This window comes from Parastagonospora nodorum (assembly GCF_000146915.1).
Source record: "Parastagonospora nodorum SN15 chromosome Unknown scaffold_16, whole genome shotgun sequence".
Lineage (NCBI taxonomy): Eukaryota > Fungi > Ascomycota > Dothideomycetes > Pleosporales > Phaeosphaeriaceae > Parastagonospora > Parastagonospora nodorum.
The window spans coordinates 213,540-237,179 of NW_001884564.1; the positions used below are offsets into that span (position 1 = coordinate 213,540).

Consider the following 23,640-nt stretch of genomic DNA (forward strand, 5'->3'; position numbering starts at 1 on the left):
GTCTCAGGACCAAAGTAGAATTATGCTACAAGCCAGCAGATGCATACAACGCAGTAGAGTAATAATGAAAGCAGAGTATAGAATTAGGTTATATACCTAAGAACTTAACACAGTGATGGGCCAGTAGGTGAAATTCTATAATATAATAGGTTAGACGTTTATAACGTGTAGCAGCAGCAACTTTAACTGCAAATTGTCGCAATAGCAGAGCAACAGCAGCTCAGCGTCAAAGGCTTAGTTACCAGCCTTGAGCAAGTGGAGCCCGATCTTCTTGATGAGAACGCGCGTTCAGAAACTCCCTAGTCGCGCGGCTCTCGGTGTGGGGTTACCCCAGATTTCCAACAGTGGTTCACCATTTCTTGAGCGGGGCCGGCCGGCCTGCCAGACGAGACATGGCTAGCGAGCAGAAGAAGAAGTAGGCAAGGCATGTGCGACATAAAATCAAGTTAACCATAACGCCATTAATTTGATCCTGCTAATCTAGAGAAATCTCATTCCTCAATAGTAATAATCCAATATCCAAAAACTGTCCACATGACTGCCATGCCTGCTCCCATACACAATTGGCTTGTCCATATATCAAGTCCCAGCTCCGAACTTATGTAACGACCGGCCGCTCCGCCAAGAATGCCCATCCAAACAACAAAAAATCCTACCTCCCAAGCCTTCTTCTTTAGTTCTCTCCATCTGTTCTGTTCCTGTGTCTTCAATTCTCCCCTCATTGATGTACCCCATTCATTAGCAAGCATGGTTACAAAGCTCCAAGCTTGAATTGCTGGTTGTGGTATCATGAAAAATAGAGCAGCAGGAGTCGACCAGACCCACTCGCCCCAAGTAGGGTTGATGGGGTTCCTTGTCTTCAAATAAACAGCGGTCAACACAAATTTCGCGATGTAGTCCTTTGGTATAAAATGCGCGAAAGGGCTGACACCTAGGAAAAAGTATGATGTGATCGTTGTAAAGTGAACAAGAGAGGTGAGTTCTCGCCGCAACGCGACGTAGAAGAAAAGGGGTGGTTGGTGGATGTACATGGATGGATGAACGTAAGACTCAATGTGTACGGCGCGAGCCCATCGAACTTGCTGGAGAAGCCAACGGCGGAGAGTAACGGGTGTTTCAGTCTCGGTCACTGCGTGTGTGATGTAGCGGACACGATAGCCCGAGAGAAGGAGGCGAGTGGTCATGTGTCTATCTTCGTTGACAACCTGTTAATTGTCAGTGCTATGAGCAACAAGTACACATCAAGTACGATGTTGATAAAAAAAAAGAATGAAACTGACCATCCAATTCCCGCAGACTGTCTGCTTGTACCAAGCTAGTAATTCAGGTTTGACAACCTCAATGCGAAACGCCGCACAAGGCCCGCTCTGGCAATCGTTGGAGCCTACAGCGCTTGAAAAACATCTTGAAAGATGTAGTTCATTCAAGTAAACCGTGTTCCCCAGCGTGGTAACGAGATTATCTTTAGCGTTGTGGATTTTCAGCGCAGTACTGGCGCCTGCACATTTGTCGTCCCCATGAATGGTTTCAATTGTTGTCTGAATCGTGTCTTTGTAGACCATAGAATCTGAGTCAGAGGTCCACACGAACTCAAGACCCAGGAGGTCAGACAGGGCAAAACACATGATAAAAGAGGTGAACAGGATGCCCTTCTTGTGCATATGAGGTTGGGTTACACATAGATGTGTTATAGCGTCAGGACCTGTGACATGTATGTGGTTTTCGAGCAACGTCTGCTTAGCAAGCGCTACGCATTTCTCGATGAGAATTTCATCCTTGCCCAAAGTATCGGTACCGCGATCCATTTGGAGTGCAATGTCCACAAGTGGAACGGGAAGATTGAGAACGGCCGAGCCACTTGGGTAGACCTAACCATTATCAGCTGAGCCACGAGATGGTGAATGCTGGACAACGAAGATCGAGCGACATACCTTTCGAAAAACTTCAACCATTGTCTGGTCTTCTTTCTGATTACCATCGATGCAAGTAAGCACAAATTGGCATCCCTCAGCATCCAGATAACTCTCGAGAGCCTTGGTAAAGATGACAGGATCCTCGCGATATCCTACGATTGCAGCAATACAACCGAGTTCAGGCTTTGGCGAACGTTTGGGATGCGTACGATACTCTCCTTTCTCGGCCAAGCTCAGATCGGGATAACCTTTGCTTTTTCCTTGTTTATGCGGATCGCTATTTTGACGGACTTTCTCATTAGCCCAGCCGCAGTGTTCCGCGAAATAAACTGTCATAATCGTGTCGAAAGTGAAAAAGTAATCGGACCAGTAAAAGGTCAGATAGTAGTAAAGTGCAGCTCCAGCCAAGCAGCCAATGAAGTTGAAAAGCTTTGTAAATGCATTGACAAGATTCTGGGTCTCTGGCTCGGAGTGATACTTGAGCTCACTGTCTAGTTCGTAGGACTTCGATAGCAAAGAGAAGGTATAAGAGCAGAGTCGCCCAAATCTTAGGCGCAGCCAACCCATTGTAAAAGATTTCTTGATAGAAGACAGTGAAACCAAATCACAGCAAGGTGTTAGGTCTTAAATAAACATATTCACACCACTCTCATCGTACGATAAGAGAGGGTGAAACGAGCATACGCCGGCTGTTCACCGCGGACGAATTTCACGGGCCGTCTTGAACAGGATCGCTGCGGTACGTATGCGTTGCAGTTGCAGTCACACGCTTTTTCTTGGAACCACGATGGCATTTTCTAGGCGTCTAAATACAACGTTTTTGAGTTCACAAAGGTAAGTACACCAAATCAACTAGGCAGCGGAAAAACTTTGGAGATGATGGAACTCCTCTAGATAGACGTCCTGAAGGAGGGACTATGCCTGGAAAGATGCAAATGTGATTTATAAGGTTAACAAAGATTTGTAGTGAAGGTCTGTAGACAAAAGGTCCGAAGGCGGTTATTCCTCGGCTGTTCGTACTCTACTAGCACACGACCAGGACAAGATTGATGGTGAGGGGAGTTGGTGGCGCATGTCTCTCCCCAAGAGTTGGTTCAAATCCAAGTCACACGCTAAATTCCGGGCGCAGTTGCATAGACACCTATACTATCCCCACAGGCACACACCTTAAAAGTGGATACAGTGTAGTATAGCTGCGGAGGAACTCCACGGGCCTTCCTAAACCGGACCGCTACGTTACATATGCGCTGCAGTGGTAGGCCCATCACACTTTAGAAGTGGATCTGATGTGCAACAGCACCTTTTCACCTCAGGTGAGACGAAACATGCCCAGGTGCTTGGCATTAGTCCGATGTCTAGCCCTACAGCATCAGCAAAGATAGAAGAATAAAGATAGATTCTTAAAAAGATATATCTAAGGCATACAGAGTGAAATATAAAAGTCTTGCTTAATCTATAAAAGCGTTGCGTTGTTGTCGTAGTTGTATCTACCCGAAGTGTTCCACCGGAGCTGGTAACGTGCAGTACGCCTCTTCTCTTGTTATCGGCAAGTAGTTCAGCTTAGCGAGTTCTTGTTGCTCAATCCTAGAACTGTTTTGTCGTAGTTTATGCTGCTGCACATGTTAAGGGCCTGTCTACCTCCCCGTTTTGAAAACGCCGTTTCGGCAGAACAGTAGCAGAATCTTGACGCCGCGATCATGTAATAAAACAGAGCAAACTAGTAAGTAACGAAATTCTGAGATAATCGCACAGATATGAAGACTCTATTTGCTACGCGCGCTTAGAATAGTAGGTTTTAAGCCTAATCGGTTAAGAATTAGCGAAAGCAGTACAAAGGTGTCCATCGGCCCCTTTTTATGATAGCTTATCATAGCGCTTACTTTGGAGCAGGCGTTAAACTGAATTAGCTAAAACGGCGTTTTGGAAACCGAGCAAGTAGACAGACCCTGAGATAAGGGCCTATCTGGTAAACTGAAGGGACCAGTTCTGACGTGGCAGAATCGGGCAGAATTTTAGCGCAAACGGAGCCTCCAGATTGCTGACTGAGATATGAAATAGCTTCTTTAAAATAGAGGGCTCTAGTTCGTAGACGCGCTAAAAAGGGTAACCTTTAAGCCTAGTTTATAAAAGGTTAACGCGGCCAAAACGGAGCTCTCACCGCCTCTCTACTTGTCATAGTGGTTTATTGGGAGCAGGCTCACGTGGACGCTATACCTCTTTCAAAACAAAACGGCCGGCGAAACTTTCGTACCAGACAGGCCCTAACATGGCTCGCCTCTGAACCGGTCCGAATTCTGCTTGCAGCTTCGGCCATAAACTCCTGAGTGGATGCAGGGACAAGGATTGATATCGCTCCCTCACTCGTACAAATCACTGGAATTGTCCCGTCGCCGATCAGCATTTCTTTCGCGCCAGATTTCTTTCGCGTCAGATTTCTTTCGCACTAGATTTCTTTCACATCAGCTGAATACTATCTGGCTTAACGAGTCTGTTCATTTCTGAGCCCAATCCCGAAGATAATGCAAGATATCTGTTCTCTGAGGACCTCTTAAGCGGTTTCATCTGCACTTAGCGACGAATATCGAGAGCTTGACACCTTACACGAGACCTGTGTGCTTTTGAACCGTTGGAAGCTTTGGATCTCGATGTGTACATCGTCCCGTTGATGATCCTGGCAGAAGCTCCACTCTTCACCTCCACTATCATCCTCAATTGTCAGAATTGAAATCCAAGCTACGAATTTGAGAGAAGCCGGCTGTCACCTTAGACCATCACACTCCCCGGATTTCCCCCGCCTCTGATCACCGCATTGGTATGCACAGGAATTGTCAGAATATGGCGAAAAACTCAGCCTCTACAGGCAGGGAGATTTGGTTGGATGGCGTTCGAGGTGTTGCCGCAGTTATCGTTGTTTGGTTCCATGCAACTGCTGGAAGGCTTGTCACACCTTATCGATCCTTTTGGGACTCTCCAGCATCTGAAAATCGATACCTATATCAACTCGCACCCTTTCGGATTTTCTTCTCAGGGCCAGGCATGGTTGACATCTTCTTTGTCGTATCCGGATACTCCGTCTCAATCGGTCTCATCAAACTCCGTCATGAAGGTTCACTCGCCAGATTTTACCAGAGACTGACGAGCAGTGTGGTCAGGAGGATGTTTCGGCTGTGCTTTCCAGTCGCAATAATGATGCTAGCGACCCATGTGGTGTATTACGCTGGGCTTTATACCATGAGTAACCCAAAAGGTACAGGATGTCCAGGCGCAGAACCGCGGAAGTCCCCGATCCCACACATAAAATGCCTAATTCGGTCTTTTATCAGCATTATCAATGTACAAAGTGGCCAGAACTTGACACTCAACGACCGTAAGTGAATTGGGAGATACACAGCCACGTACCCTAACCATCATGTTAGACTTTTGGACGATCCCTGCGGAAATTCGTGGCTCTATGAAAGTATACTTGACACTCCTTGGGTTGTCGAATACTCGAGATATGGCACGAATGATCATCCTAGGACTCCTCTGTGTGAGGTCATGGTGGAATGGAACACCCGTATACATGGCTTTCTTCGCAGGAGTCTTGTTTGCAGAACTTGACGCTTCTGAATCACTTAAACAGCAAGAAACACAGGCACATCTATCCTATTCCTATCGCGACCACCGGGATTTGAGTTCATATACGACCCGACTGGGTCGACTATCAACCCTGTTGAAGCCCTTAGTTTTCATTACGGGCATCTACCTTCTATGTCTACCCACACCAACTATGTCTAAAGGCACCACTGAAGCAAAATTCCCGGCGGATTGGTTCTTCCTCGACTTATTTCCTCCGCTTCCGTGGTGGGGCACGGAAACAACGTGGAGCACATGGCATACATTCGGCGCCATTTTGGTCATTGGTAGTATGCGTAAATTACCTCGATTCCGAGCACCGTTCGAATCTAGGGCAGCACAATTCCTAGGCCGCATCTCGTTTAGCTTGTACCTTTGTCACCAAACTGTTCTTCGGGTCCTATTAAACCCCGTAATGCATTGGACAACACAATTTGCTGCTGGTGTGGTGAGTCACGACGATGTTGATTCACGGGAAAAGTGGGGAGTAGTATTTCTAAGTTGGATTTTAGCAATACCTTTGATAGGAGGAATACTTCTGCTGATAAGTGTTCGCATGGCAGACGCAGTCGACCAAAAAAGTATTGCTCTAGGATTTAATATAGAGAGAAAGCTACGTAGGTAATAACATACAGTAATTACGCTGTTGAATTAGCATTATAAGACTACACTGTACATATGAATAGAGAGCAGAGGTTACAAGTTATTGAAACTGGGGTTTAAAGTGTTATAAGAAGATATTGCAGGCAGGAATGAGATAACAGTAATTCGATATAATAAAAAAGGCAATTGCACACAATTCAGAACTCGGAAAGGCAATTTTCCGAGCGGCATCATTCACCCACCGGCGAATCCCCGCTGTTGTATGTTTCTAACATTCTATTTGCCAAATTCTAGCCTCTGAAATATAATCTGACAGCATGCTGCCTGACCATCGGGTTACTATATTGTGCCTTCCTACCAGTTTTGCTAGATTGTGCAACTTTAAGATCCATTCAGAATTTAGCTACTGATTTTATATCGGTGTTAGAGCTTGTGGGTTGGGTGAACATTTCCCATGCCTCGCCAAGCATCTGCCGTATGAAGCGATCCTTACGTTTGGCAGCTAGTCGAAGCTTTGGGTAAAATATTAGTGCAAATACAAGATGTTAAGCACCAAAGGGAGAGTTCAGTACGATCTCCGGGATACCCAAGACAGTGCCAACGTCGTCGTACACGGCAGAACGTTTGGCAATTGGGAAGACAATAACTTCGTGGTCGCGTACGATAGCCTTTACTGACAGGTAGGATAGCACCACGCCAGACACCATACGCAACGGCAAAACTACCGTGGAGGTAAATTTGTGGGCATGATAGATCATCTGTGTCGTGCGAGAATGATCAGAAGGTTTTCTGGTAGCAATGATGCCGCCGATTGGACTGTTGCTGACCTCGAGGCGATGGGAACGCCCGAATATATGGCTAGGACGTATCCTGGCCATTCAGCAAGAATCCTCTAAACTGTATGAAAAGTCGGAATTGACTGTCCTACGATCAGCTTCTGGGATGACTGCAGCTTGAAGAAGTCTGGATGGTAATCAATAATCATCCGCGCTGAGTCAGCCGAACATTAACTGCTCCGTACGTATGCGATAAGCTGCTCTTTGTGGTAAATTGCTCTACCTGGTAAGTAACTCTACACGGCGAGGTGCTCTACGCGATAAGGTGCTGCATACGATAAGGTAGGGACTGCATTGATACACTAGCGACCGTATTGATGCATGGCCAAGAAGACCGATTAGTAGTGCTTACTGAATCAGAAAATCGCACAAATAATCTGCCTCCGTGGCTCTCAAGCTCATTTAGTAGCCTTGGTATGCAGACGATATTGGCCCACCTCATCTGTAGCTCCAGCGACATATCAGACACTTTTCAGCCACAAGGCTTACCGCAGCAGTAAGGCTCCTTCGCGAAGCGCTAGCTCTATGCACAAAGTACATCTGGGCTTTAGTGGCGATTGTCATTATGCTGTTTCTACGAAGCTGAGTTTTACTAACCACAAGGCAATGGGGAGAGCATCGACTAGAGCGGCGTGCTAGATGTATAAATGCCTGCGCATCTGCTCCATTGAGCCTTGTTCGGCTCGTGAACCTTTTATCAAACGATATAGGAATCTTCAGTCATGGCGCATAGTCCTCATACCAGCGCCCGAGAGATCATTGCTGAAATAAAAGGCCAATCGCTTGTGCTACCTGACTTGTGGCATTACATGCCCGCAGAAGACTGGCCAGTGAGTCTGAACCCAGACATCACGCGCCTCCGCGAGCATGTTCGGGAACGACTTCAGTGGTATATTTGACCGAAGATAGTCGTCACAACCGAGGCTGATCGCATGATAGGATGATTGGCCGCATCCCGAGCAAGCAGCAAGGACTTCGTAAAGTCGAAGCGCAAGATCTGGGTCGCTTCGGCGCAGGATGGTGGCCGTATGCAGACTATGAGCGTATGGAGACCTGTACAGATCTATGCACTTGGGTACGAATCCGATTGTATTGCTTGTATAACGTCAACTGACAGTCTGCAGCTATTCATCTGGGACGATGGTGAGCTACATGTCAAAGCTATACATGTGGTCCAGCATGAACTGATGGAAAGCAGAGATTGATGAAGCAGGAGGAGAGTTCAACTCTGATTACGAGCACGCCCAGAGATGCCGTGAGGACATCATGCATTTCGTACGTGCAATGTTAGATCTGCCACCATATAGGATAGTCAAAACGTCCTTTCGACCGATCTTAGAGACATCTCGGGATGTCTGGCAAAGACTTTGTATGGATATGACGCTACGTAAGTAATCTCTTCGGAACGCTGAGCGGACCGTTAGCTGAATTATAAAAATGCATAGACGAACGACGCAATCTTGCCAAAGAGGTTCGCATCTACCTGGAAATGGTCGGATATGAGCAAGGCCTGCGTGTTGATCAGTCTTTGCCGACTCTCGAAGAGTATTGGCGTTTAAGGATGGCTACAAGTGCTGTAAAGGTTGTCACTGCGACGTTGCTGTTGGTCTACAACTGAAGATTTGCTACTGCCAAAGTACCGATCGCTAATTATTGGCAGTTACGCATGCAAAGTACAGCTACCTGCAGAAGTGCAGGATTCGAAGCTACTGGATGATGTATACGAGGCTGGAAACGGTGTGACCTCAATGTCAGTTGTCGGATTGTCTTGATGGTCAAGTGGAGCGAGTGCTGATAAAGACCCAGTATGAATGATCTGCTCTCGGTGCAGAAGGAGTTGGTGAGGTCCACATGTGCAGCCAGTGTACTTGTCTGCACAGTACTTACAAGTGTTTCAGGTTGCGGGCGCGTCGTCCTCGAATATCTTATTCGTGCTATACGCCGAGACTGGTAGCCTCCAAGGAGCACTTGAGCGAGCACTGGGTCTGCTTGCACAATGCTCGGCAGAGTACGACGTCTGCACCGCGAGACTCTATCGTGCCTATCAAGATCGTCCTGAAATCGTAGAGGCTTTGGGGAAGCTGGTAACAGGATGCAGATATATGTGCACCGGTAATCTGGCCTGGAGGTATGTGACATTACAACTTACTTGGGCTGACTGGCTCTAATCAGGCCATAGCCTCGCCACTACACGATACGGAGTCATTGCTGAGCATGATGGGACCGTTGAAATATCTTTGTAGTCTAAGATAGAATCTCACCCGTAACGTATTTATTACTTTAATCATAAGCTAGCCCATATGGAAGCTGCGCAGCGTTAGAAGACCGCCCTTTTTTCAACATCACACTACATTGATTATGACATGGCTGACTACGAACTCGGGAAGGCAATTTTCCGAGCGGTGACATTAGCCCTAGTCCAAAATTTGAACAATCTGCCTTGCCGCATGCAGGTTGAGCGTGATATCTGTGGACAGTTCAGTTCCTAGCCCAAGAACCCCGGTTTTCGTCACGCTCCACAAGAAGATACGGCATTACCCTAGGTAATTACTAGCTGAGATTAATAAGGATGCGCTGTCAGGTTTGCCTACGCGAAGTACCGACCAAAAAGATAAACCTTCGCGTCTTTGCACAGGCGTTATTGCGGCCTTAGCGCTAGCGGCTCGTCTCGCTGTCAAACCTTGTTCATGCACAGATTCATGACCCTGGCTCGAAAAATAAAAATGATGATGATCGATCTCAGCATGCATGTCGTCCAAGCAAAATGGATGTTCAGCTGCGTAGGTGAGGTAGGAGCGAGCGACATACCGCAAGTGGAAGACAGTCCGGGCCTTGCAGCTCAAGATCGACACTGCAGTTGACACGAGTCGGCAGAAAGCTCGATCCATTGCATCGTGGGTAACTAGTGGCCAACCACCACAGGGGGTGTTGACTCTAGTACCAGTGGCAGTGCTAGTATGCCGCTTCCGGTCCGACCCTTTGAAGTCCCTTTTGATGAATGGCGAGATCTTCAACCAATGAACAACCTCAGCGCAGATAATGCATAGGATGGTTAAGAGATCCCAATGTCAGGGCTCACACAAGCGTATGATCACCGCCCAAAAATTCATGTCGATTGACGTATGCATGTTTCCCGATGTAGTTTGGGCGAATGCGCGGGGACTCAGACCATTGCTTGTCAGCAAGTCGCCTGCGCATTGGAGACATGGCTCATCTCAAACACAGTTGTATTTCGACCGCTAATTGAACCGGCACTCACTGTGCCCGCACTTGAGCAGACCTTTAGTGAACGACGCAAGCTATTGAGACACGAAGACAGAGCGAGAGACATGGACTGTGAACCCGCGATTCTGACGTACTACCAGTGTCCAATCTCACGGTACATAGATCTGCGATTTATGATCCACTCACTGGTACTAGATATGGCCTATGTGTTTCTTGGCTCTGGATGTCGGCGAGGTGAAGTCGTGTCCGGAGGCTTGCAGCATCTCAAGTGGACCTAAGGCAATCGCTACTGTACGCTTATCACTCACCCCGATACCAGAACAGATGAGGAACGCCTTGTTGTAGTTAGGATCACAATATTAGAGATGTACTGATCACCAAAAGTTGACTGCAAGCGGAATATCGTCAGTAGAGGCTCACTTTTGAGGTTCTTTTCCTCGCCCGGAGACGAAGATCACCGAAGAGTATCGCCATAGTATCGCCATTGGAGTGCACATATAAAGCTCACCCTCTCATCGACTCTTCAGAATCATCATCCAGCATCATCCTCTCATCTCTTCAAGCACCATTTCACTTCCTTATCACAAACCCAAGCTTCAGAAGTGACAGCAAACATGGTCTCTTTCCGTAACCTCATCGTCTCGGCTCTGGCTCTTGCCGCTCCCATTGCTGCTCAAGCGTCTCCTGCTGATGTCGTCAAGAACATACAGGCCATCACGCAGAAGAGTCAGGCTCTTCAGGCGCCTGCGCAGAGCATCAATCTTATCAACGGTCCTTTGATCCTCATTGGTACGTATGCACGAGTCCTTCATAGCAAGATACCGCGAAGCTAACTACCGGAATAGGTCAGGGCCCATTCCCCCAGATGTAGGCGGCAAGCAGCAACTTCTCTTATTCTTCCAGTCAATCTAACAATTTTCGTTGCGTAGTATTGTAGGATTCACCGACATCGTCTCTTCCGCCACCACGTACATTACCCAGATGCAAGGCATGGCACCCGTCCCCGCCGGCGCTCCCGCCGACGCCATATTCGATGCGTTCCGCGAGTTCGTGCGCGTCCACCAAGCCCTCCTGAACATCCTGATCGGCAAGGCTGGGCTTTTCGAGACCGTCCCGTTCATCGGCCAGCCCATCGCTTCTGTGCTTCGTCAGATTGAGAATGTCGTTGATGTAAGTCATCATTTTACACTTTTTATGTGGGCATCAGTTGCTAATGTTTGTGAAGACCATCGCCTTTGCGCTCATTGACACCGTCGAGTCCAGGGCGAAGGACCTCCAGGGCCAGGCAAGCGCGCTCGGCAACACCCTGGATCTTGCTGTCAATAGGTACCAGGGCATCGCCAACGTGAAGCGTTCCCTCAGGTTCGCACCTCGCGAAATTGCTGCTGAGGCTTAGAGGGCGATGTAGATGACGATCTAGGGGAGGGGCTTCAGCAGTGAAGGGGTATGAGAAGTATACCAGGGGTAATGTGATTCGAAGATGTCGGAGGAGGTAATAGTATAGTGTTGAAGTAGCTCGATACAATTGCAGCTATTTCTTAGAAAGATGCATCCAGCACTTTCAATCAACCCTTCAGTGTCTCTCAAAAGGCCCACATACAACGCTTTATTCGCAATACATTTGCGCTCCAGAATCGCCAATCTGTCGAACTACAGTCCCCCAAAGATCTGCAGCTACTCAATGCTCCGTACTACACAATCTTCATTTGGGTTAACTTTCCTAACTGAACTACGACTTTCCATCGGGTTTCGCTCAAGATTTGACCTCAACTACTTCGGGAAATGGACTTGTTGTGCTTCATCAACTTGGAAATTATGGCCTCGACAGGGACCCTGTATTATGTTCAAATTCAAACGCTATGGGTCAAAAATGCATTTCTTCGCCTCAAGTGAGTATCCAGGACATCAAAAATTGGTAAGGATCGCATGTTATGTCTTTCGCTCCCCGCTCATCTTTCTGTCGAAAACCTCTGTTTCCCACACTAATGTGTTCCTGCTGTAAATGGTTCGCGAAGAACACTCGACGAATTTTGCCACGGAAGCTACATGCGTTCCTTTCACTTCTTCCGAGAGAACAAAGCTCCAAGAAAACACGCCTAGGCTATATCCCAAGACGGCGACGGCCATGAACGACATAGCTGTGCGGGCTTGTTTGAAGTAGGATAACAAAAAGATATGCCTTATCGTACAGCAACGTTTTGTCAGGACGCTACATCAGTAAAAGGGCCAGAGATTGGACCAATAAAGAGTAAATGTAGCGGTCGGGTCGCCATGTTCCACAATCTTCACTGACTTTGCATATAATCATAATCCATAGTCGATCACCTTATGTTGTTCTACCTTTGCCGCAACAAGACGTCGCAACGAGGCTGACGTACGTCTCGCTATATTCATAAAATAACCGAAAAGCGATATAGTTGGTTGAGCTTGTTCAAAGGCGACAACGATGATCATTATGTGTTTTGTCTCCTGGCGATCCTCTGTCATCACATGGCATGCATCATGAGACTCATGACACGATAACATGCGAGCCGAAAGTCAGTGCGTCGAAATGGGATATGTAAACCCGCTCTCGTCTGCGTCGTTACCCCTCCTCTTCACACCAGATCTGGCAGATTTTGTGCTTTCTGTAAAGGCTAACATGAACATGGACGATGTTCTGTGAGCTTCTGTTTTTCGATAAGGTCATTTTGAAACCACTATCATGTCGTTTTATGGCCAAGAACAGAGACGCAGCCTAGTTCTGTGTGTAATTCGCTAAGAAATTGCACATCTACGCTATAACGAGAGCCGAAGTAGTGTGTCGGGCTGGGGTATGCAAGTCCGCTCTCTGCACCTACCTTCCCTCTTCTCTGCGCGTTATATCGAGCAGTATCCACTATTTTTCTAAAGGCGCAAAGATGTATGTACATATGCATCTATGCGGCATTTCTTGCAAGTTCGCGTATTAATCGTATATGTCTTCCTCTCCTGGATTGAAGGAGATGCAGCTGGTTTCAACGCGGGATTTGCTGAAAAGGCGTGTCGCACATCATAGCAAGACTAGCGCGTATGAATGAGATAGATAAATAAGTACTTTTCACTCTCTTTGTCTCTCCTCTCTACATTACACTTTGAAAAGTTTCTATCCTTTTTCACTAGAAGCCTGGCCGGCAACATTCATGTTGCCTGCGTGGCTTTCTGTCTAAAAACCTTCGTTGAGCATGTGTGTGTTTCCTCCGCGCGGCTGAAGAAGACGCAGCCGATTTCTATGCGATCCTTAATTGGAATGTCGCACATTCACACCATAGCGAAATCAGACGTATTCAATCGCGATGCAGTACATGTATTACATCCTCGTCTGCCTTTATTGTATTGCCATTCCAAAGCTTGCAGCCCTTTCTCTCAAAAGAAAAACTTGATGTCGCCATATCTCGGCGCAGTCAGAATCGATATTTCGCAAGCGCATGTGTTCCTCTTCTGAGCTGGAAGATACGAGCTATTATTTCCATATGAGATTTTACTCTCGAAGCGTGCTGTATACGTTACCAAAAGCAGAAGTAGTGCATCGGATTTGCGTATGTAAACCGAATCTCTTCTCCTAACCTCCCCTATCTACATCCAGCAGTGGTTTCCTTTTCTTACTGAAAAAGATAATGGAGAAGCCCAAATGTTGTCTGGACTGCCCTTTTCTCTCAGAAACCCGAAGAAGAACCACAACAACTGCATGCCTCGGTCTCTTGGACCAAAGAGACATCGTCACATCGCTATATGAGATTCCTTTTAAATGAGCATTACCGCGAACTTTTGTCGTTTTCGTGTGCGCAGAAATCGTACCGTCAGGAACAGAAGGAGCAGGAGGGGTGCGGGTATATAGATCCGCCCTATGTCTTCTAGCTTCTCTTCTTTTTACCGTGTTCAGAAGATCATTCCTATACAAAAGCGTTTTGCGTCGACAAATGGTAACTGCGCCGCCCTTTGCAGGCTTTGCTCAAAAAGGAAATCTACGGGACGATGTGTTCTTTTTCTGGCCTGAAACTCATGAACCTTGTCGCGTTGAGAGTGAGATGTAGCTCACAAGCACTTATGGCAAGCCTATGTCTTTTTCGAGCCGGTGGATAGATTGCGTGGGCAGAGGAAGCAGAGGCAATTGAGGCATATAAATCGGTGTTCTTGTACATGTTCTCTTCCTCTATCTACGTAGGGATAACTCCTATACTTGTTCCAAAGAATGGGAAATTGTGACCTCATGTTTTCTACGCTGTTTTTTGTCTCAAAGAATAATCCAGCCGCCTCATATCTTTGTCTCCTGAGTCAAAATCGACGCATCCGCTTTCTATGTAAGATTTCGCCAAAATTCGCATATCACGAAGTGATGTTCAAGCACATGTTCGAGGCGGATGAGCAAAAACAACTTGAAAGATATGCGGGGGTCGAGGTGCCAACTTAAAACCCCGCTCCCTCCCTCCTCCTTTCACATTCAACAGTTTCTACTCTTTCCTCCAAAACAGACGAAAAACACGTCAATAATTTTTGCTCCGCCTTTTTCCAGGACACACCGCCTGCATGGCCCATGCAGTCATTTTCTGGGTATCGAAAAAGGACGCAAACAACATCTATGTGAGGACCTGCTGAAAATTCTACTGCAGCACATGTCGTTTTCAAGCGGGTATAACAACCAGGCTACAGCGGGGGCAGAAGTAGTGCGTTGGAGCAGGGTATTTAAACTAGATGTCTTGCGTGAGCACGCAGATAAATGAGACCACAACTAGCGCCGAAGCAGCACGCACGTGGAAAAGGGATACATAAACCCGCCCTCTCCTCCTCCTTTCCCTCCTCTCCTACAACATGTTCAAAAGCATCTACATTTCCCCCAAAATCGCGAACAACGCGTACATGTCGCCCACGCCACTTCTGTCCAGAGCTGAATACTACCATCGCGCAAACCACGTCCTCACCTTCTTTGCCCCAAAAAAAGCCTTTGCTGAAATCATGCCTGCTGTCCGCTTTTTGCCGCAAATGAAGTACGGTATCAATTCATGTACCGATCGAGCGTGCGGCGAAACTAGATCATGACAACCGTCAAAGAAACAGAGGAGACAGTTGATACATGGAAAAAACGCGCTCTTGTATCCCCCCTCCTGCTTCTATCCTCTTTCATACACTATATTCCAAAGCTTTGCGCTCTTTTCTAAAAGAGGACAGGGATTGATCACATGTGGTCTGCGCTGCTTCTGTCAAAGACCAGTTCTTCAGAAAGCATATCTCCCGTCTTCTATGCCCAAAAGCGCCGTCTTCCAGCTCATGCGTGCTGTCTGTTCGCCGTAAACGACGCACAGTATCAATCCATGTCTCGATCAAACACGTAGCGAGATTCAGAAGAAGCAGGTATGGATTTGGGGTACATAAACCAACCCTTTGCGACATATCTCCTCGGCTTTTTCTTTTAATAAAAAGGATACTCGCCTGAGCGCATGTGTGCTATTCGCCCGCAGAAATTCGTAGAGTACCAATTTATGTCGTCAGTCCACCGAGCCGAGAGCCGTAAAATAGACGCCAAATTATAGTGAGAGAAGAAAAGGGCAGGGAGTGGGTCGGGCTTGGGAGTGTATATAACCCCCATGCCCTCCGCATTTTTCCTTTCTTCTCTACACCGAAAAAAGTGTGCCTGTGCTGTTCTTCAAGAAAAAAAAGACAAAGGGACGCCAATGTTGTCTGGGCGGCTTTTTCCAAAAAAAACGCAATTTCCAAGATTTCATGTGTTGCTCTTCTCTGCAAAAGGAGATGGTTAAACATACTACGGGTGCTGGTTGGTGTGGAACATGTACGGAATAAGGGCATGTTTTGGTTGAGAGGGGGGGGGGGGGGGGAATGGGATGGCAGATGGGCGAATGGGTGAGGGCAAGGGCGTCTGGTATGTATGTGTTTGAATGGAGTCGGTATAAACAAAGATGATGATGAGCCATTGCGCACGCAACATTACACATTGATCATGATGAATATATATATATAAACGCTTAAACCGCATATTCACTAAACACGCCCAACGCTATCAACTCAAGATCCGCATCACAACTTCGACTTAACCCACCCCTCCACAACCCCCTGACTCCCAGTCCCCGAGTCGCCCTTATACCCCAGTATCCGCTCCACAATCATCTCCTCGTGAGCCGCCTTGGGCGTAACAACAACATCCACCAGGCCGCCAGCCCCGCCAAACCCGCGGCTGAACTTCTGCGCAAACGCGACAATGCCGTCTTTTAGGATTTCATTATCGCCCGCCCAAATCAATACCTCGCCAACCACATCCGCAACGGGAGCCCACCACTCCGCGCTCGCGAGCACAGGCTCGCTGTAATAGTCCCCGGCAAACGCGGATGTGGAGCCGAGGAACGCTGTGGACCAGCGCGTAAGCGTGCGCGCATCGAACATATCCCTCTCCCTGTTCTCCGTAAACGCCGGCGTATGCGTCTGCGTGAGACTCGCCCAGGGAGAAATCAGCATCGCCGCGCCAATCCTGCCTGGGAGCCTCAACGGCTGGATCTGCGGATGCGGGTGCACGAGATGCGACAACAAACCGAGCGCGAGATTGCCTCCTGCGCTGTCGCCGCCCAGGATCATGTCGGCGGGATCGCGGCCTTCGGTTTCGACGAGGTGGCGGAGGAGCTCGACGGCTTGGGTGAGTTGGGTGGGGTAGGGGTGTTCGGGGGCGAGGTCGTAGGCGAGGAGCAGGGCGGAGACGTCAGGGCCGAGAGAGGTTTGGAGGTCGTTGAGCCAGGTTTGGTGGCCGGGGCCGCAGGGCATTACGTAGCCGCCGCCTGTATAGAATTAGCGGGTAGCAATACATCCAGTGGAAGGGACATGTACCGTGGAAGTAGATGATGAGCTTCTTGGCGGTGCTGCTGCCAAACCAGTGCGCCTGGGTGCCACTGGGCAATGTGATGCTCTCGGGCTTGAACTTGTTGTCTTTGGCGAATTTGAGGTAGATTGGCGTTGTGGTGCCGTTCAGGTACCGGTCCTGGGCGAGGTCGAGGTTGCCCAGTTGGGTGCGGAACATGGCGAACATGACATCTTTGAAGTAGGTGTTGGAGCCATTGTCCCCTTTGAAGGGCGAGGTGACGAGACGGCCAGATGCTGAGCCGACTGGGACATGTTAGTAAGTCGAGACGAGAATCAACAATGCATGTCTACCAGCTTTGAAGACGGCCGAGGCGATGCCTAGCTTGCTGACGTCCTGGTCTGCCATGGTGTTGAATAGGAACGAGCTCGGAGGCACTCAGCGGCCCAGGAGCACATCAGACCAAATCATGGCATGGCGACAAGCGCCCAGAGCTTACTCGACGTCGTCTGCACATGCAGCGCCGGGCGGAGGTGATTACCCGAGGCTGGGGGAGTTGTGGGGCCGGCGATCGGGCGCAGGCAGGCGCGACTGGCAAAGAACCCATGTCGTGCGCTCCCGGAATGACTCGCGAATTTTCGAGTAGGCGACTTCAGGCACTCCTTACGAGTAAGGCCTCTTCCTTCTGCGCATAATAACCACTATGGCGTCCCCGGCCGACGCGGGCACGCCCTCGTCCCAGCGCAGAGACAGCGAGCAGCCCGAGGATGGCTCCAACAAGAAGCGCCGCACCGGGCCCAATTCGCGTGGTGTCGCCAACCTCACGCCCGAACAGCTGGCCAGGAAGCGCGCGAATGATCGCGAGGCCCAGCGCGCTATTCGCGAGCGCACGAAAAACCAGATCGACCGCCTCAATCAGCGCATAAGGGACCTGGAGAACCAGCAGCCGTACCATGACCTGCAGGTGGTGCTCAGAGAGAAGGAGGCGGTCCAGGCCGAGAATGCGGACATCAGGAAGAGGCTGCATGGTGTCATGACGCTCATCCAGCCCATTCTGAGGGACGCAGGCCCCGTCGCTGGTCTCAATGGTGTGTCTGGTCTGTCTTCAGCACACTCCCATGCTGATGTGTAGTAGAACTCGCTGCAGCCGCAGAGCGCTCGCCTCTGACCGTCCTCCCACCGCACCGCGACGCGCCCATACAACCCCCCTCGGACCCTCGCCAGTTCCACGCGACCCTCCAAGACATGGCCGCCGGGGGAACGCCTACGAACGGCGTCCACTCGCCCTCCGTAACAGACCCAGGCCGGCCGTGGATGTACCCCGGCGAAGGCCCCACGAGCCACATGCGCCGCTACTCCAACGACAACAGCCCACGCTTCGACGCCGCGCGCCCGCAGATAACCGCGCCCGACATGCCATTCGACGAGCGGCTGGGCGTCGACTTCCTGCTCGACAACAACCAGGCTCGAGTCGTCGACCCAAACCTGCCTCCCCCGCAACTCCCCCAGCCGTATAATGTCAGCAGCGACAGCCAGGCCCAATACGCCCCGAACCTCGTAGCCCACCTGACTCTCCCGCGCAACTCCTCCCCCACCTGTCCCCTCGACGCCATCCTGCTCACCTTTCTGCAAGACCGGCAGACGCGCGCGGCCGAAGGCGTTCCCATCAAGACGCTCGTCGGGCCGCTGTATCCCAACTTCACATCTCTCGTGTATCCCGAGCGACAGGTCGAGTCCCACCCGCTGTCCCAGCTCTTCACCGAGATACTGCGCACGTTCCCAGATATATGCGGGAAGCCCGAGCAGGTTGCCATCGTCTTCATCATGTACCTCGTCATGCGCTGGCAGATCGACCCCAGCCAGGAGAATTACGATAGGCTGCCGCACTGGGTGACGCCGCGACCGACGCAGCTGTTCGTCGGGCATCCGTGCTGGTTTGATCATTTGCCGTGGTGCGTGAATTCCCTCCCCTCCTTCCTTGAACAGTTTTTGGCGAGGATAATTACTGACTTTGATCCTCAGGCCCCGCCTCCGCGACCGCCTCTGCCTCACAAAACCCTTCGTCTCTTTCCAAAACTTCTTCATCCCCTTCACCACCACCGTCTCCCTCAACTGGCCCTACGAACCCCAAGACGTCCTGCTCCCCGCATCAAAAGTCAACACCTCAGCCCTCTCCGTCACTTCCTCGTCCTTCTCCGCGCCCTCGACCCACGTGCACCCCGGCTCGCCGCAAGACCCCGCCACCCCGCAACCTCCCCTCGGCCCGTTACCCAAGGAAGAGGACCAGTGGCTTATTAACCCGGCGTTTGAGAGCCACCTGAGGGATTTGGGGAACTGGACGCTTGGACCGAGTTTTAGGGGGACTTTCCCGCAGTTTGCGGATTGTGTCAAAATTAAGGAGGGCAGATGAAACTGATTGTAGATGTTTTGATCGGGAGGGACGGGGGCGGGCGTTTTTCTTTGGTGTGAATTTGCGAAAATGGATATGTTTCGGAAAGGGGATATGACGGGGCGAAATATGAGTATGGTTTGTATTGATAAAGAAAGTATCGGGTATGTGTGGACATCTATGGGAAGTGTATGCTTAGGAGATTGATATGTGTTTTGGTGGCTAAAACCTCGAATATCTTATGAAATGATTGGGTCGATGACGATGAGTTTGCAGCTTGAACGATGATTGAGTACGTGTTTGGGTTTGGAGAATTGATGGCAGAAAAAAAGAAAGCATGGTGCCACCGCGTCAGAGAAAAAGGCTGGACTCAAGAACGATATATATGTTCCGACGAGGTGAGAAGAACACCGACCGCCGAGTCGTCAAATGTATCACGTGCTGTCAAGAAGACGAGTCGTATGTTCAGAATGTTTTGTAATTCTCCAGTGAGAATAGGCACGATCAGGATTCCCAAGGTTGTTTAGTGTTTGCTATTTCGCTGCTTGTGTGTCAGGGCCGCTGGTTTCCTGCACTGGCACGTGGGTGGAGAAGGAGAGTGAAGGTGAACACGCGCTAGCGTCCCGTGACTGCGCGCGAAGTCGAAATTTTTTCTACAGCTCTCACGTCCATAATACCACACGCTCTCTCGATTCTACTCACAATTTCAGCCCGATTGGTTCCTCGCAATGGCTACGTTCGACACCACCACACTCAAGGGCAAGATCGCTGCTGGTCTTGATCCGCACCGCGGTGACGAGCCCCAGAGCGTCGTGGAGCAGTTGGCCAGTAAGTTTAGCTTTGAAATATCTCGCCATAATACACAGATGGCTAATAGATTTTGCGAAAGGGAATATCGCCTTCATCATCCGCTACAAGCTCCGCCCAGACGTCGCCGCCCACGAAGTCTCTGTACTGGCTCTCACACCTCCGTCATATCTGAACAGCTTCATGCCTATCCGAACTCTTCTTGATATTGTGGTTCTCGTTCACTTGGGTTTCGAAACCGTCAGGAAGGTCGTTGCGGTCAGGGTGCAAGACACAGAGAATGCTATCACTCAGTTAACGACCGTCGTGGACGCCACGGTTCGAAAGATATTGTCAGCTGCTGCTATATGGACTCCGAGGAACAAAGGGATTGTGGGGGAAAACTAAGAGCTAGCTAGTCGTTCGCCTGGTAGCCGGCCGATCAGTTGAAGGAGACGGAGTGAGGAGTAGTATTCACAAATTGCTCGATGGCTTATGAATACTGGGTCGAATGTTCGAGCTACGCATTTACCCTTCCCAACGCTGGAAATCATAGTGCAGTGCGGTTAGAGATCGTAGATAGCTAAGACAGGAGTGTCCCCTCCCACCTCTCTTCTAAAACTTAAATGAGCTTATTCCACATGTCACTTCCTAAACCAAATTATAAACAGTTGACCTTTGTGTCTTCCAGCAACGCTTCTTTCAAAGCTGAGCTTGCGACAGGGCTGGGCCCGTACCGTTTGCATGACGTAGAAGCACTCCTGTAGCCTAGCGTAGTGAAAGCAAACAGCGCGCGCTAGTCGCGTGAGTGCGCACAAAACTCAAATTCTCTCGTGCCGCAACTTGGTTTCTTTCTCTCACAAAACCTCGAATGAGTACTAACGCTCAAACTGCAGTTATCATGGCCGCCAGCCGAACCACCATGGCCTTCAATGATGGCATCACTGACACCGACAAGAGCTCTATCGAGTTTCGCATCGCCGACTCACTCACCCGCGAACTCGGAACTATGTCTGTGGGCGACCTCGAACGCATCACGAGTAAGTGCTGTATGCCATCTGAGAACCTCGCGTTAACATAGTCACGACAGGCAAGATCGCCTTTGTTATACGCTTCAAACTCGGCGCACAAATCACTGCTCCCTACATCACCACTCTGGTCAAAACCATGGACACAGGTGGCCGCAGCATCACAATCTGGGCTCACCTCGGTGCTATGTGCCTTCAAGAGTTGTTCTCCGTGGGGGGTGGATCTGGCGAAGAAGCCATCATATACTTGGGGTACGCCGCAGATTGGGCTGTGGAGCAGGTCATGAAGCTGAAGGACGCACCAAGCCTGAGGAAGAAGCCGTTGCTGCAGGAGCTTGGAGAGGACGTTGAGCTCCTCACGGCTGCGAATGGCAGGGATTGAGAAAATGTCTGGCCCGAGAAGGTATATGCAGAAGGAGTTGAAAAATGAACACGTGCGTCTACATAGGTACATTCGCTACAGAATCAGATCATATAAGCAGCATGATTCGTGTCCGTTCTGCACATGCGTGAAGCTATCTAATAGTCTTTCACTCTGGAGCTTACTAAGATGCTTATAAGACTCTCACAGGTACACTACAGGTAGAATACGAGTCTTACAGCACTCAATCATGATGTTCTAAGAATAGTTGCGTTTCTGGGAGACAATTACGATACCCTACCGTAGGTACTTCCTATAGCCTTGGCAGTGAAGCTGAGAATAAGAACGAGTCTGCATGCGAAAAGTTGTATCTAGTCGAGTACACCGCTCAGCGTCTATAGCGCCTCACGTGAGCATAGCTACTGCCTTGGCCGATCATTTGGGACGCTAGGTCAGTTTGCGTACCATACTTTTTCCCTATCTTTACTCGTCCACATGGAGCCGACTTGCAATTTTTGTGCTTGCTAGAACAACCGTAGTGCAAAGACACCAGCGTTCAAAGAAAGGAGTGAACCGTGGTTGAGGATTTGCGCGGACTTTCATCACGTGCATATCGCTGCTGCCTTTTCAAGGTGTGCTAATATGTAAAGAAGCCACTACCGAGCCCATACAATCATATCGAATAACCTACCCTCATTTTTCTGCTTCGCAAAAGCACCATATACCAACAACCGCCCATCACGCAAATTATGTTCACATTTCAAGTTATTTCCTATATTCAACGCCGTCCCAGAAGCCTCAACGCGATGCAGTAGCAATCTCCAATCTTCCGACTTCCACGGGAACTGAGAGAGATGATACACGGCTATTGCCTGACGACTAAAGACGGGCTTCGATTCAATCCGGACACCAGAAAATTAACTTTTGCGGAAGGTTGGCGCCACAGTTTCGCCTGGTTGCATACCTGCAAACTGGCTGCAGTTGAGACACGTGAGTTCCCGGTGCTCCAATTCAACGTAGTACATTTTTCGACACACTGCACCACCAAGGGCGACCCGAGGCTCTATGGACAGCAGACGGACCGAGGGGGGGAACTGCAATATTTTTCCGCTGCACAAGTGGCATTGAGCTTCATGACTGCACTGCCGAGCCAAACTCGGACACATTTGCGCAATCTCGTGCTCCACGAAGACCGCAAAGTAACCCACCATCCAGAACGAGATGGGAAAAGGCTTATTTCCTTCTGCCAAGAGAACGTAAGCCTTCGCATTGAGCGGCGAGTTTCTCTATGGGGCAATATATGGCTGGCAAGCTCAGATTGGCATAACGAGGGCGACGACTTCATCTTGCCCACTCTCTCAGTCACCAAACGAGAGCTTGCGCCATGGATCATGGAAGCTGTTTGTCTCCCATCACTTGGTATGCCGCAGGATGCGTTTACCTTGGTTCTCGATGGCAACCCACGGCCTGATCTCGCATCTGAAATCTTTGCAGTCGCGCAGCAGGACGCGTCATGGCAAATGGCATTTGAACGCAGTAATGCTTGGCTATCATCCTCTCATGAGGAGGCACGGCGGAGTGCGAGCTATATCATGGACGGTTTTCCAAAAGCGATTCATAATATCGTAGATGGGACTTCACTGGCCAAGTGCAACTTACGCCCGCTCCCCAATTATGGTCCAGATGGTTCGCCGAATCCAGAGATTGATCAGTCGCTGTATACCAATCCGCAGTGGCCGCTGTTCCAGTACACTACGCACTGGTACTTTCACAGTGTGAAAGAGTTTGAAGTGCGAACGCGGAAGCCAGATTGGCTCGACATGCGCCGTATCGCTTGGGAGTGACACCAAGCTTACTCACTCGAGGAAGTGGAGGTGGCTTAGTATAAGTTGGTCGTCCTGCGTAACCCACTTCCTTAGCAAAGACGGCGGCGAATAGCTTCAACAGCGCTCACAAGCTGAAGTCCTATGGTAACACTCACGATCTCATCAACTGGTCCCACGACGCTTACTAACTGGCCCTGCACGGCCTCATTCATTGACCCGCCGCTTACACCACCGGACTCTT

General features: G+C 49.5%; 13 protein-coding genes across 13 annotated transcripts; 11 read left to right on the top strand and 2 right to left on the bottom strand.

Annotated features, from left to right (window-relative positions):
* Positions 1-491: 491 nt before the first annotated feature.
* SNOG_10021 (hypothetical protein) lies at positions 492-2,480 on the bottom strand (the record flags this gene model as incomplete). The annotated part of the gene is made up of 3 exons (XM_001800252.1): positions 492-1,205; positions 1,281-1,868; positions 1,932-2,480. The coding sequence occupies 3 exons, from the start codon at positions 2,478-2,480 to the stop codon at positions 492-494; spliced, it is 1,851 nt and encodes a 616-aa protein (XP_001800304.1).
* Positions 2,481-2,700: 220 nt separating this feature from the next.
* On the top strand, positions 2,701-2,854 carry SNOG_10022 (hypothetical protein; the record flags this gene model as incomplete). Its single annotated transcript, XM_001800253.1, has 2 exons — positions 2,701-2,747; positions 2,770-2,854. 2 exons carry the CDS (start codon positions 2,701-2,703, stop codon positions 2,852-2,854), a joined length of 132 nt encoding a protein of 43 aa, XP_001800305.1.
* A 2,828-nt stretch (positions 2,855-5,682) lies between these two features.
* On the top strand, positions 5,683-6,238 carry SNOG_10023 (hypothetical protein; the record flags this gene model as incomplete). The annotated part of the gene is made up of 2 exons (XM_001800254.1): positions 5,683-5,976; positions 6,215-6,238. 2 exons carry the CDS (start codon positions 5,683-5,685, stop codon positions 6,236-6,238), a joined length of 318 nt encoding a protein of 105 aa, XP_001800306.1.
* A 1,451-nt stretch (positions 6,239-7,689) lies between these two features.
* SNOG_10024 (hypothetical protein) lies at positions 7,690-8,585 on the top strand (the record flags this gene model as incomplete). Its single annotated transcript, XM_001800255.1, has 5 exons — positions 7,690-7,856; positions 7,907-8,042; positions 8,092-8,110; positions 8,166-8,354; positions 8,413-8,585. 5 exons carry the CDS (start codon positions 7,690-7,692, stop codon positions 8,583-8,585), a joined length of 684 nt encoding a protein of 227 aa, XP_001800307.1.
* Positions 8,586-8,774: 189 nt separating this feature from the next.
* On the top strand, positions 8,775-9,210 carry SNOG_10025 (hypothetical protein; the record flags this gene model as incomplete). The annotated part of the gene is made up of 3 exons (XM_001800256.1): positions 8,775-8,807; positions 8,866-9,095; positions 9,147-9,210. 3 exons carry the CDS (start codon positions 8,775-8,777, stop codon positions 9,208-9,210), a joined length of 327 nt encoding a protein of 108 aa, XP_001800308.1.
* A 1,525-nt stretch (positions 9,211-10,735) lies between these two features.
* SNOG_10026 (hypothetical protein) lies at positions 10,736-11,767 on the top strand. The gene is made up of 4 exons (XM_001800257.1): positions 10,736-10,981; positions 11,038-11,059; positions 11,122-11,362; positions 11,418-11,767. Exons 1-4 carry the CDS (start codon positions 10,807-10,809, stop codon positions 11,586-11,588), a joined length of 609 nt encoding a protein of 202 aa, XP_001800309.1. The 5' UTR covers positions 10,736-10,806; the 3' UTR covers positions 11,589-11,767.
* A 295-nt stretch (positions 11,768-12,062) lies between these two features.
* On the top strand, positions 12,063-12,353 carry SNOG_10027 (hypothetical protein; the record flags this gene model as incomplete). Its single annotated transcript, XM_001800258.1, has 2 exons — positions 12,063-12,081; positions 12,208-12,353. 2 exons carry the CDS (start codon positions 12,063-12,065, stop codon positions 12,351-12,353), a joined length of 165 nt encoding a protein of 54 aa, XP_001800310.1.
* A 2,666-nt stretch (positions 12,354-15,019) lies between these two features.
* SNOG_10028 (hypothetical protein) lies at positions 15,020-15,499 on the top strand (the record flags this gene model as incomplete). The annotated part of the gene is made up of 2 exons (XM_001800259.1): positions 15,020-15,212; positions 15,420-15,499. 2 exons carry the CDS (start codon positions 15,020-15,022, stop codon positions 15,497-15,499), a joined length of 273 nt encoding a protein of 90 aa, XP_001800311.1.
* Positions 15,500-16,240: 741 nt separating this feature from the next.
* SNOG_10029 (hypothetical protein) lies at positions 16,241-17,417 on the bottom strand (the record flags this gene model as incomplete). Its single annotated transcript, XM_001800260.1, has 3 exons — positions 16,241-16,989; positions 17,039-17,314; positions 17,363-17,417. The coding sequence occupies 3 exons, from the start codon at positions 17,415-17,417 to the stop codon at positions 16,241-16,243; spliced, it is 1,080 nt and encodes a 359-aa protein (XP_001800312.1).
* A 295-nt stretch (positions 17,418-17,712) lies between these two features.
* On the top strand, positions 17,713-19,419 carry SNOG_10030 (hypothetical protein; the record flags this gene model as incomplete). The annotated part of the gene is made up of 3 exons (XM_001800261.1): positions 17,713-18,097; positions 18,145-18,961; positions 19,032-19,419. The coding sequence occupies 3 exons, from the start codon at positions 17,713-17,715 to the stop codon at positions 19,417-19,419; spliced, it is 1,590 nt and encodes a 529-aa protein (XP_001800313.1).
* A 707-nt stretch (positions 19,420-20,126) lies between these two features.
* SNOG_10031 (hypothetical protein) lies at positions 20,127-20,592 on the top strand (the record flags this gene model as incomplete). The annotated part of the gene is made up of 2 exons (XM_001800262.1): positions 20,127-20,226; positions 20,276-20,592. 2 exons carry the CDS (start codon positions 20,127-20,129, stop codon positions 20,590-20,592), a joined length of 417 nt encoding a protein of 138 aa, XP_001800314.1.
* A 493-nt stretch (positions 20,593-21,085) lies between these two features.
* Positions 21,086-21,594, top strand: SNOG_10032 (hypothetical protein; the record flags this gene model as incomplete). Its single annotated transcript, XM_001800263.1, has 2 exons — positions 21,086-21,224; positions 21,275-21,594. The coding sequence occupies 2 exons, from the start codon at positions 21,086-21,088 to the stop codon at positions 21,592-21,594; spliced, it is 459 nt and encodes a 152-aa protein (XP_001800315.1).
* Positions 21,595-22,794: 1,200 nt separating this feature from the next.
* SNOG_10033 (hypothetical protein) lies at positions 22,795-23,417 on the top strand (the record flags this gene model as incomplete). The annotated part of the gene is made up of 2 exons (XM_001800264.1): positions 22,795-22,829; positions 22,886-23,417. The coding sequence occupies 2 exons, from the start codon at positions 22,795-22,797 to the stop codon at positions 23,415-23,417; spliced, it is 567 nt and encodes a 188-aa protein (XP_001800316.1).
* Between the last annotated feature and the right edge of the window lie 223 nt (positions 23,418-23,640).

Excerpts from the sequence above, each read along its gene's own strand:
- SNOG_10026 (XM_001800257.1), top strand. The coding sequence starts at position 10,807 with ATGGTCTCTTTCCGTAACCTCATCGTCTCGGCTCTGGCTCTTGCCGCT. Across the intron at positions 10,982-11,037 it reads CGGTCCTTTGATCCTCATTG|GTCAGGGCCCATTCCCCCAG; the intron begins GTACGTATGCAC and ends CTACCGGAATAG. Across the intron at positions 11,060-11,121 it reads CAGGGCCCATTCCCCCAGAT|TATTGTAGGATTCACCGACA; the intron begins GTAGGCGGCAAG and ends TTCGTTGCGTAG.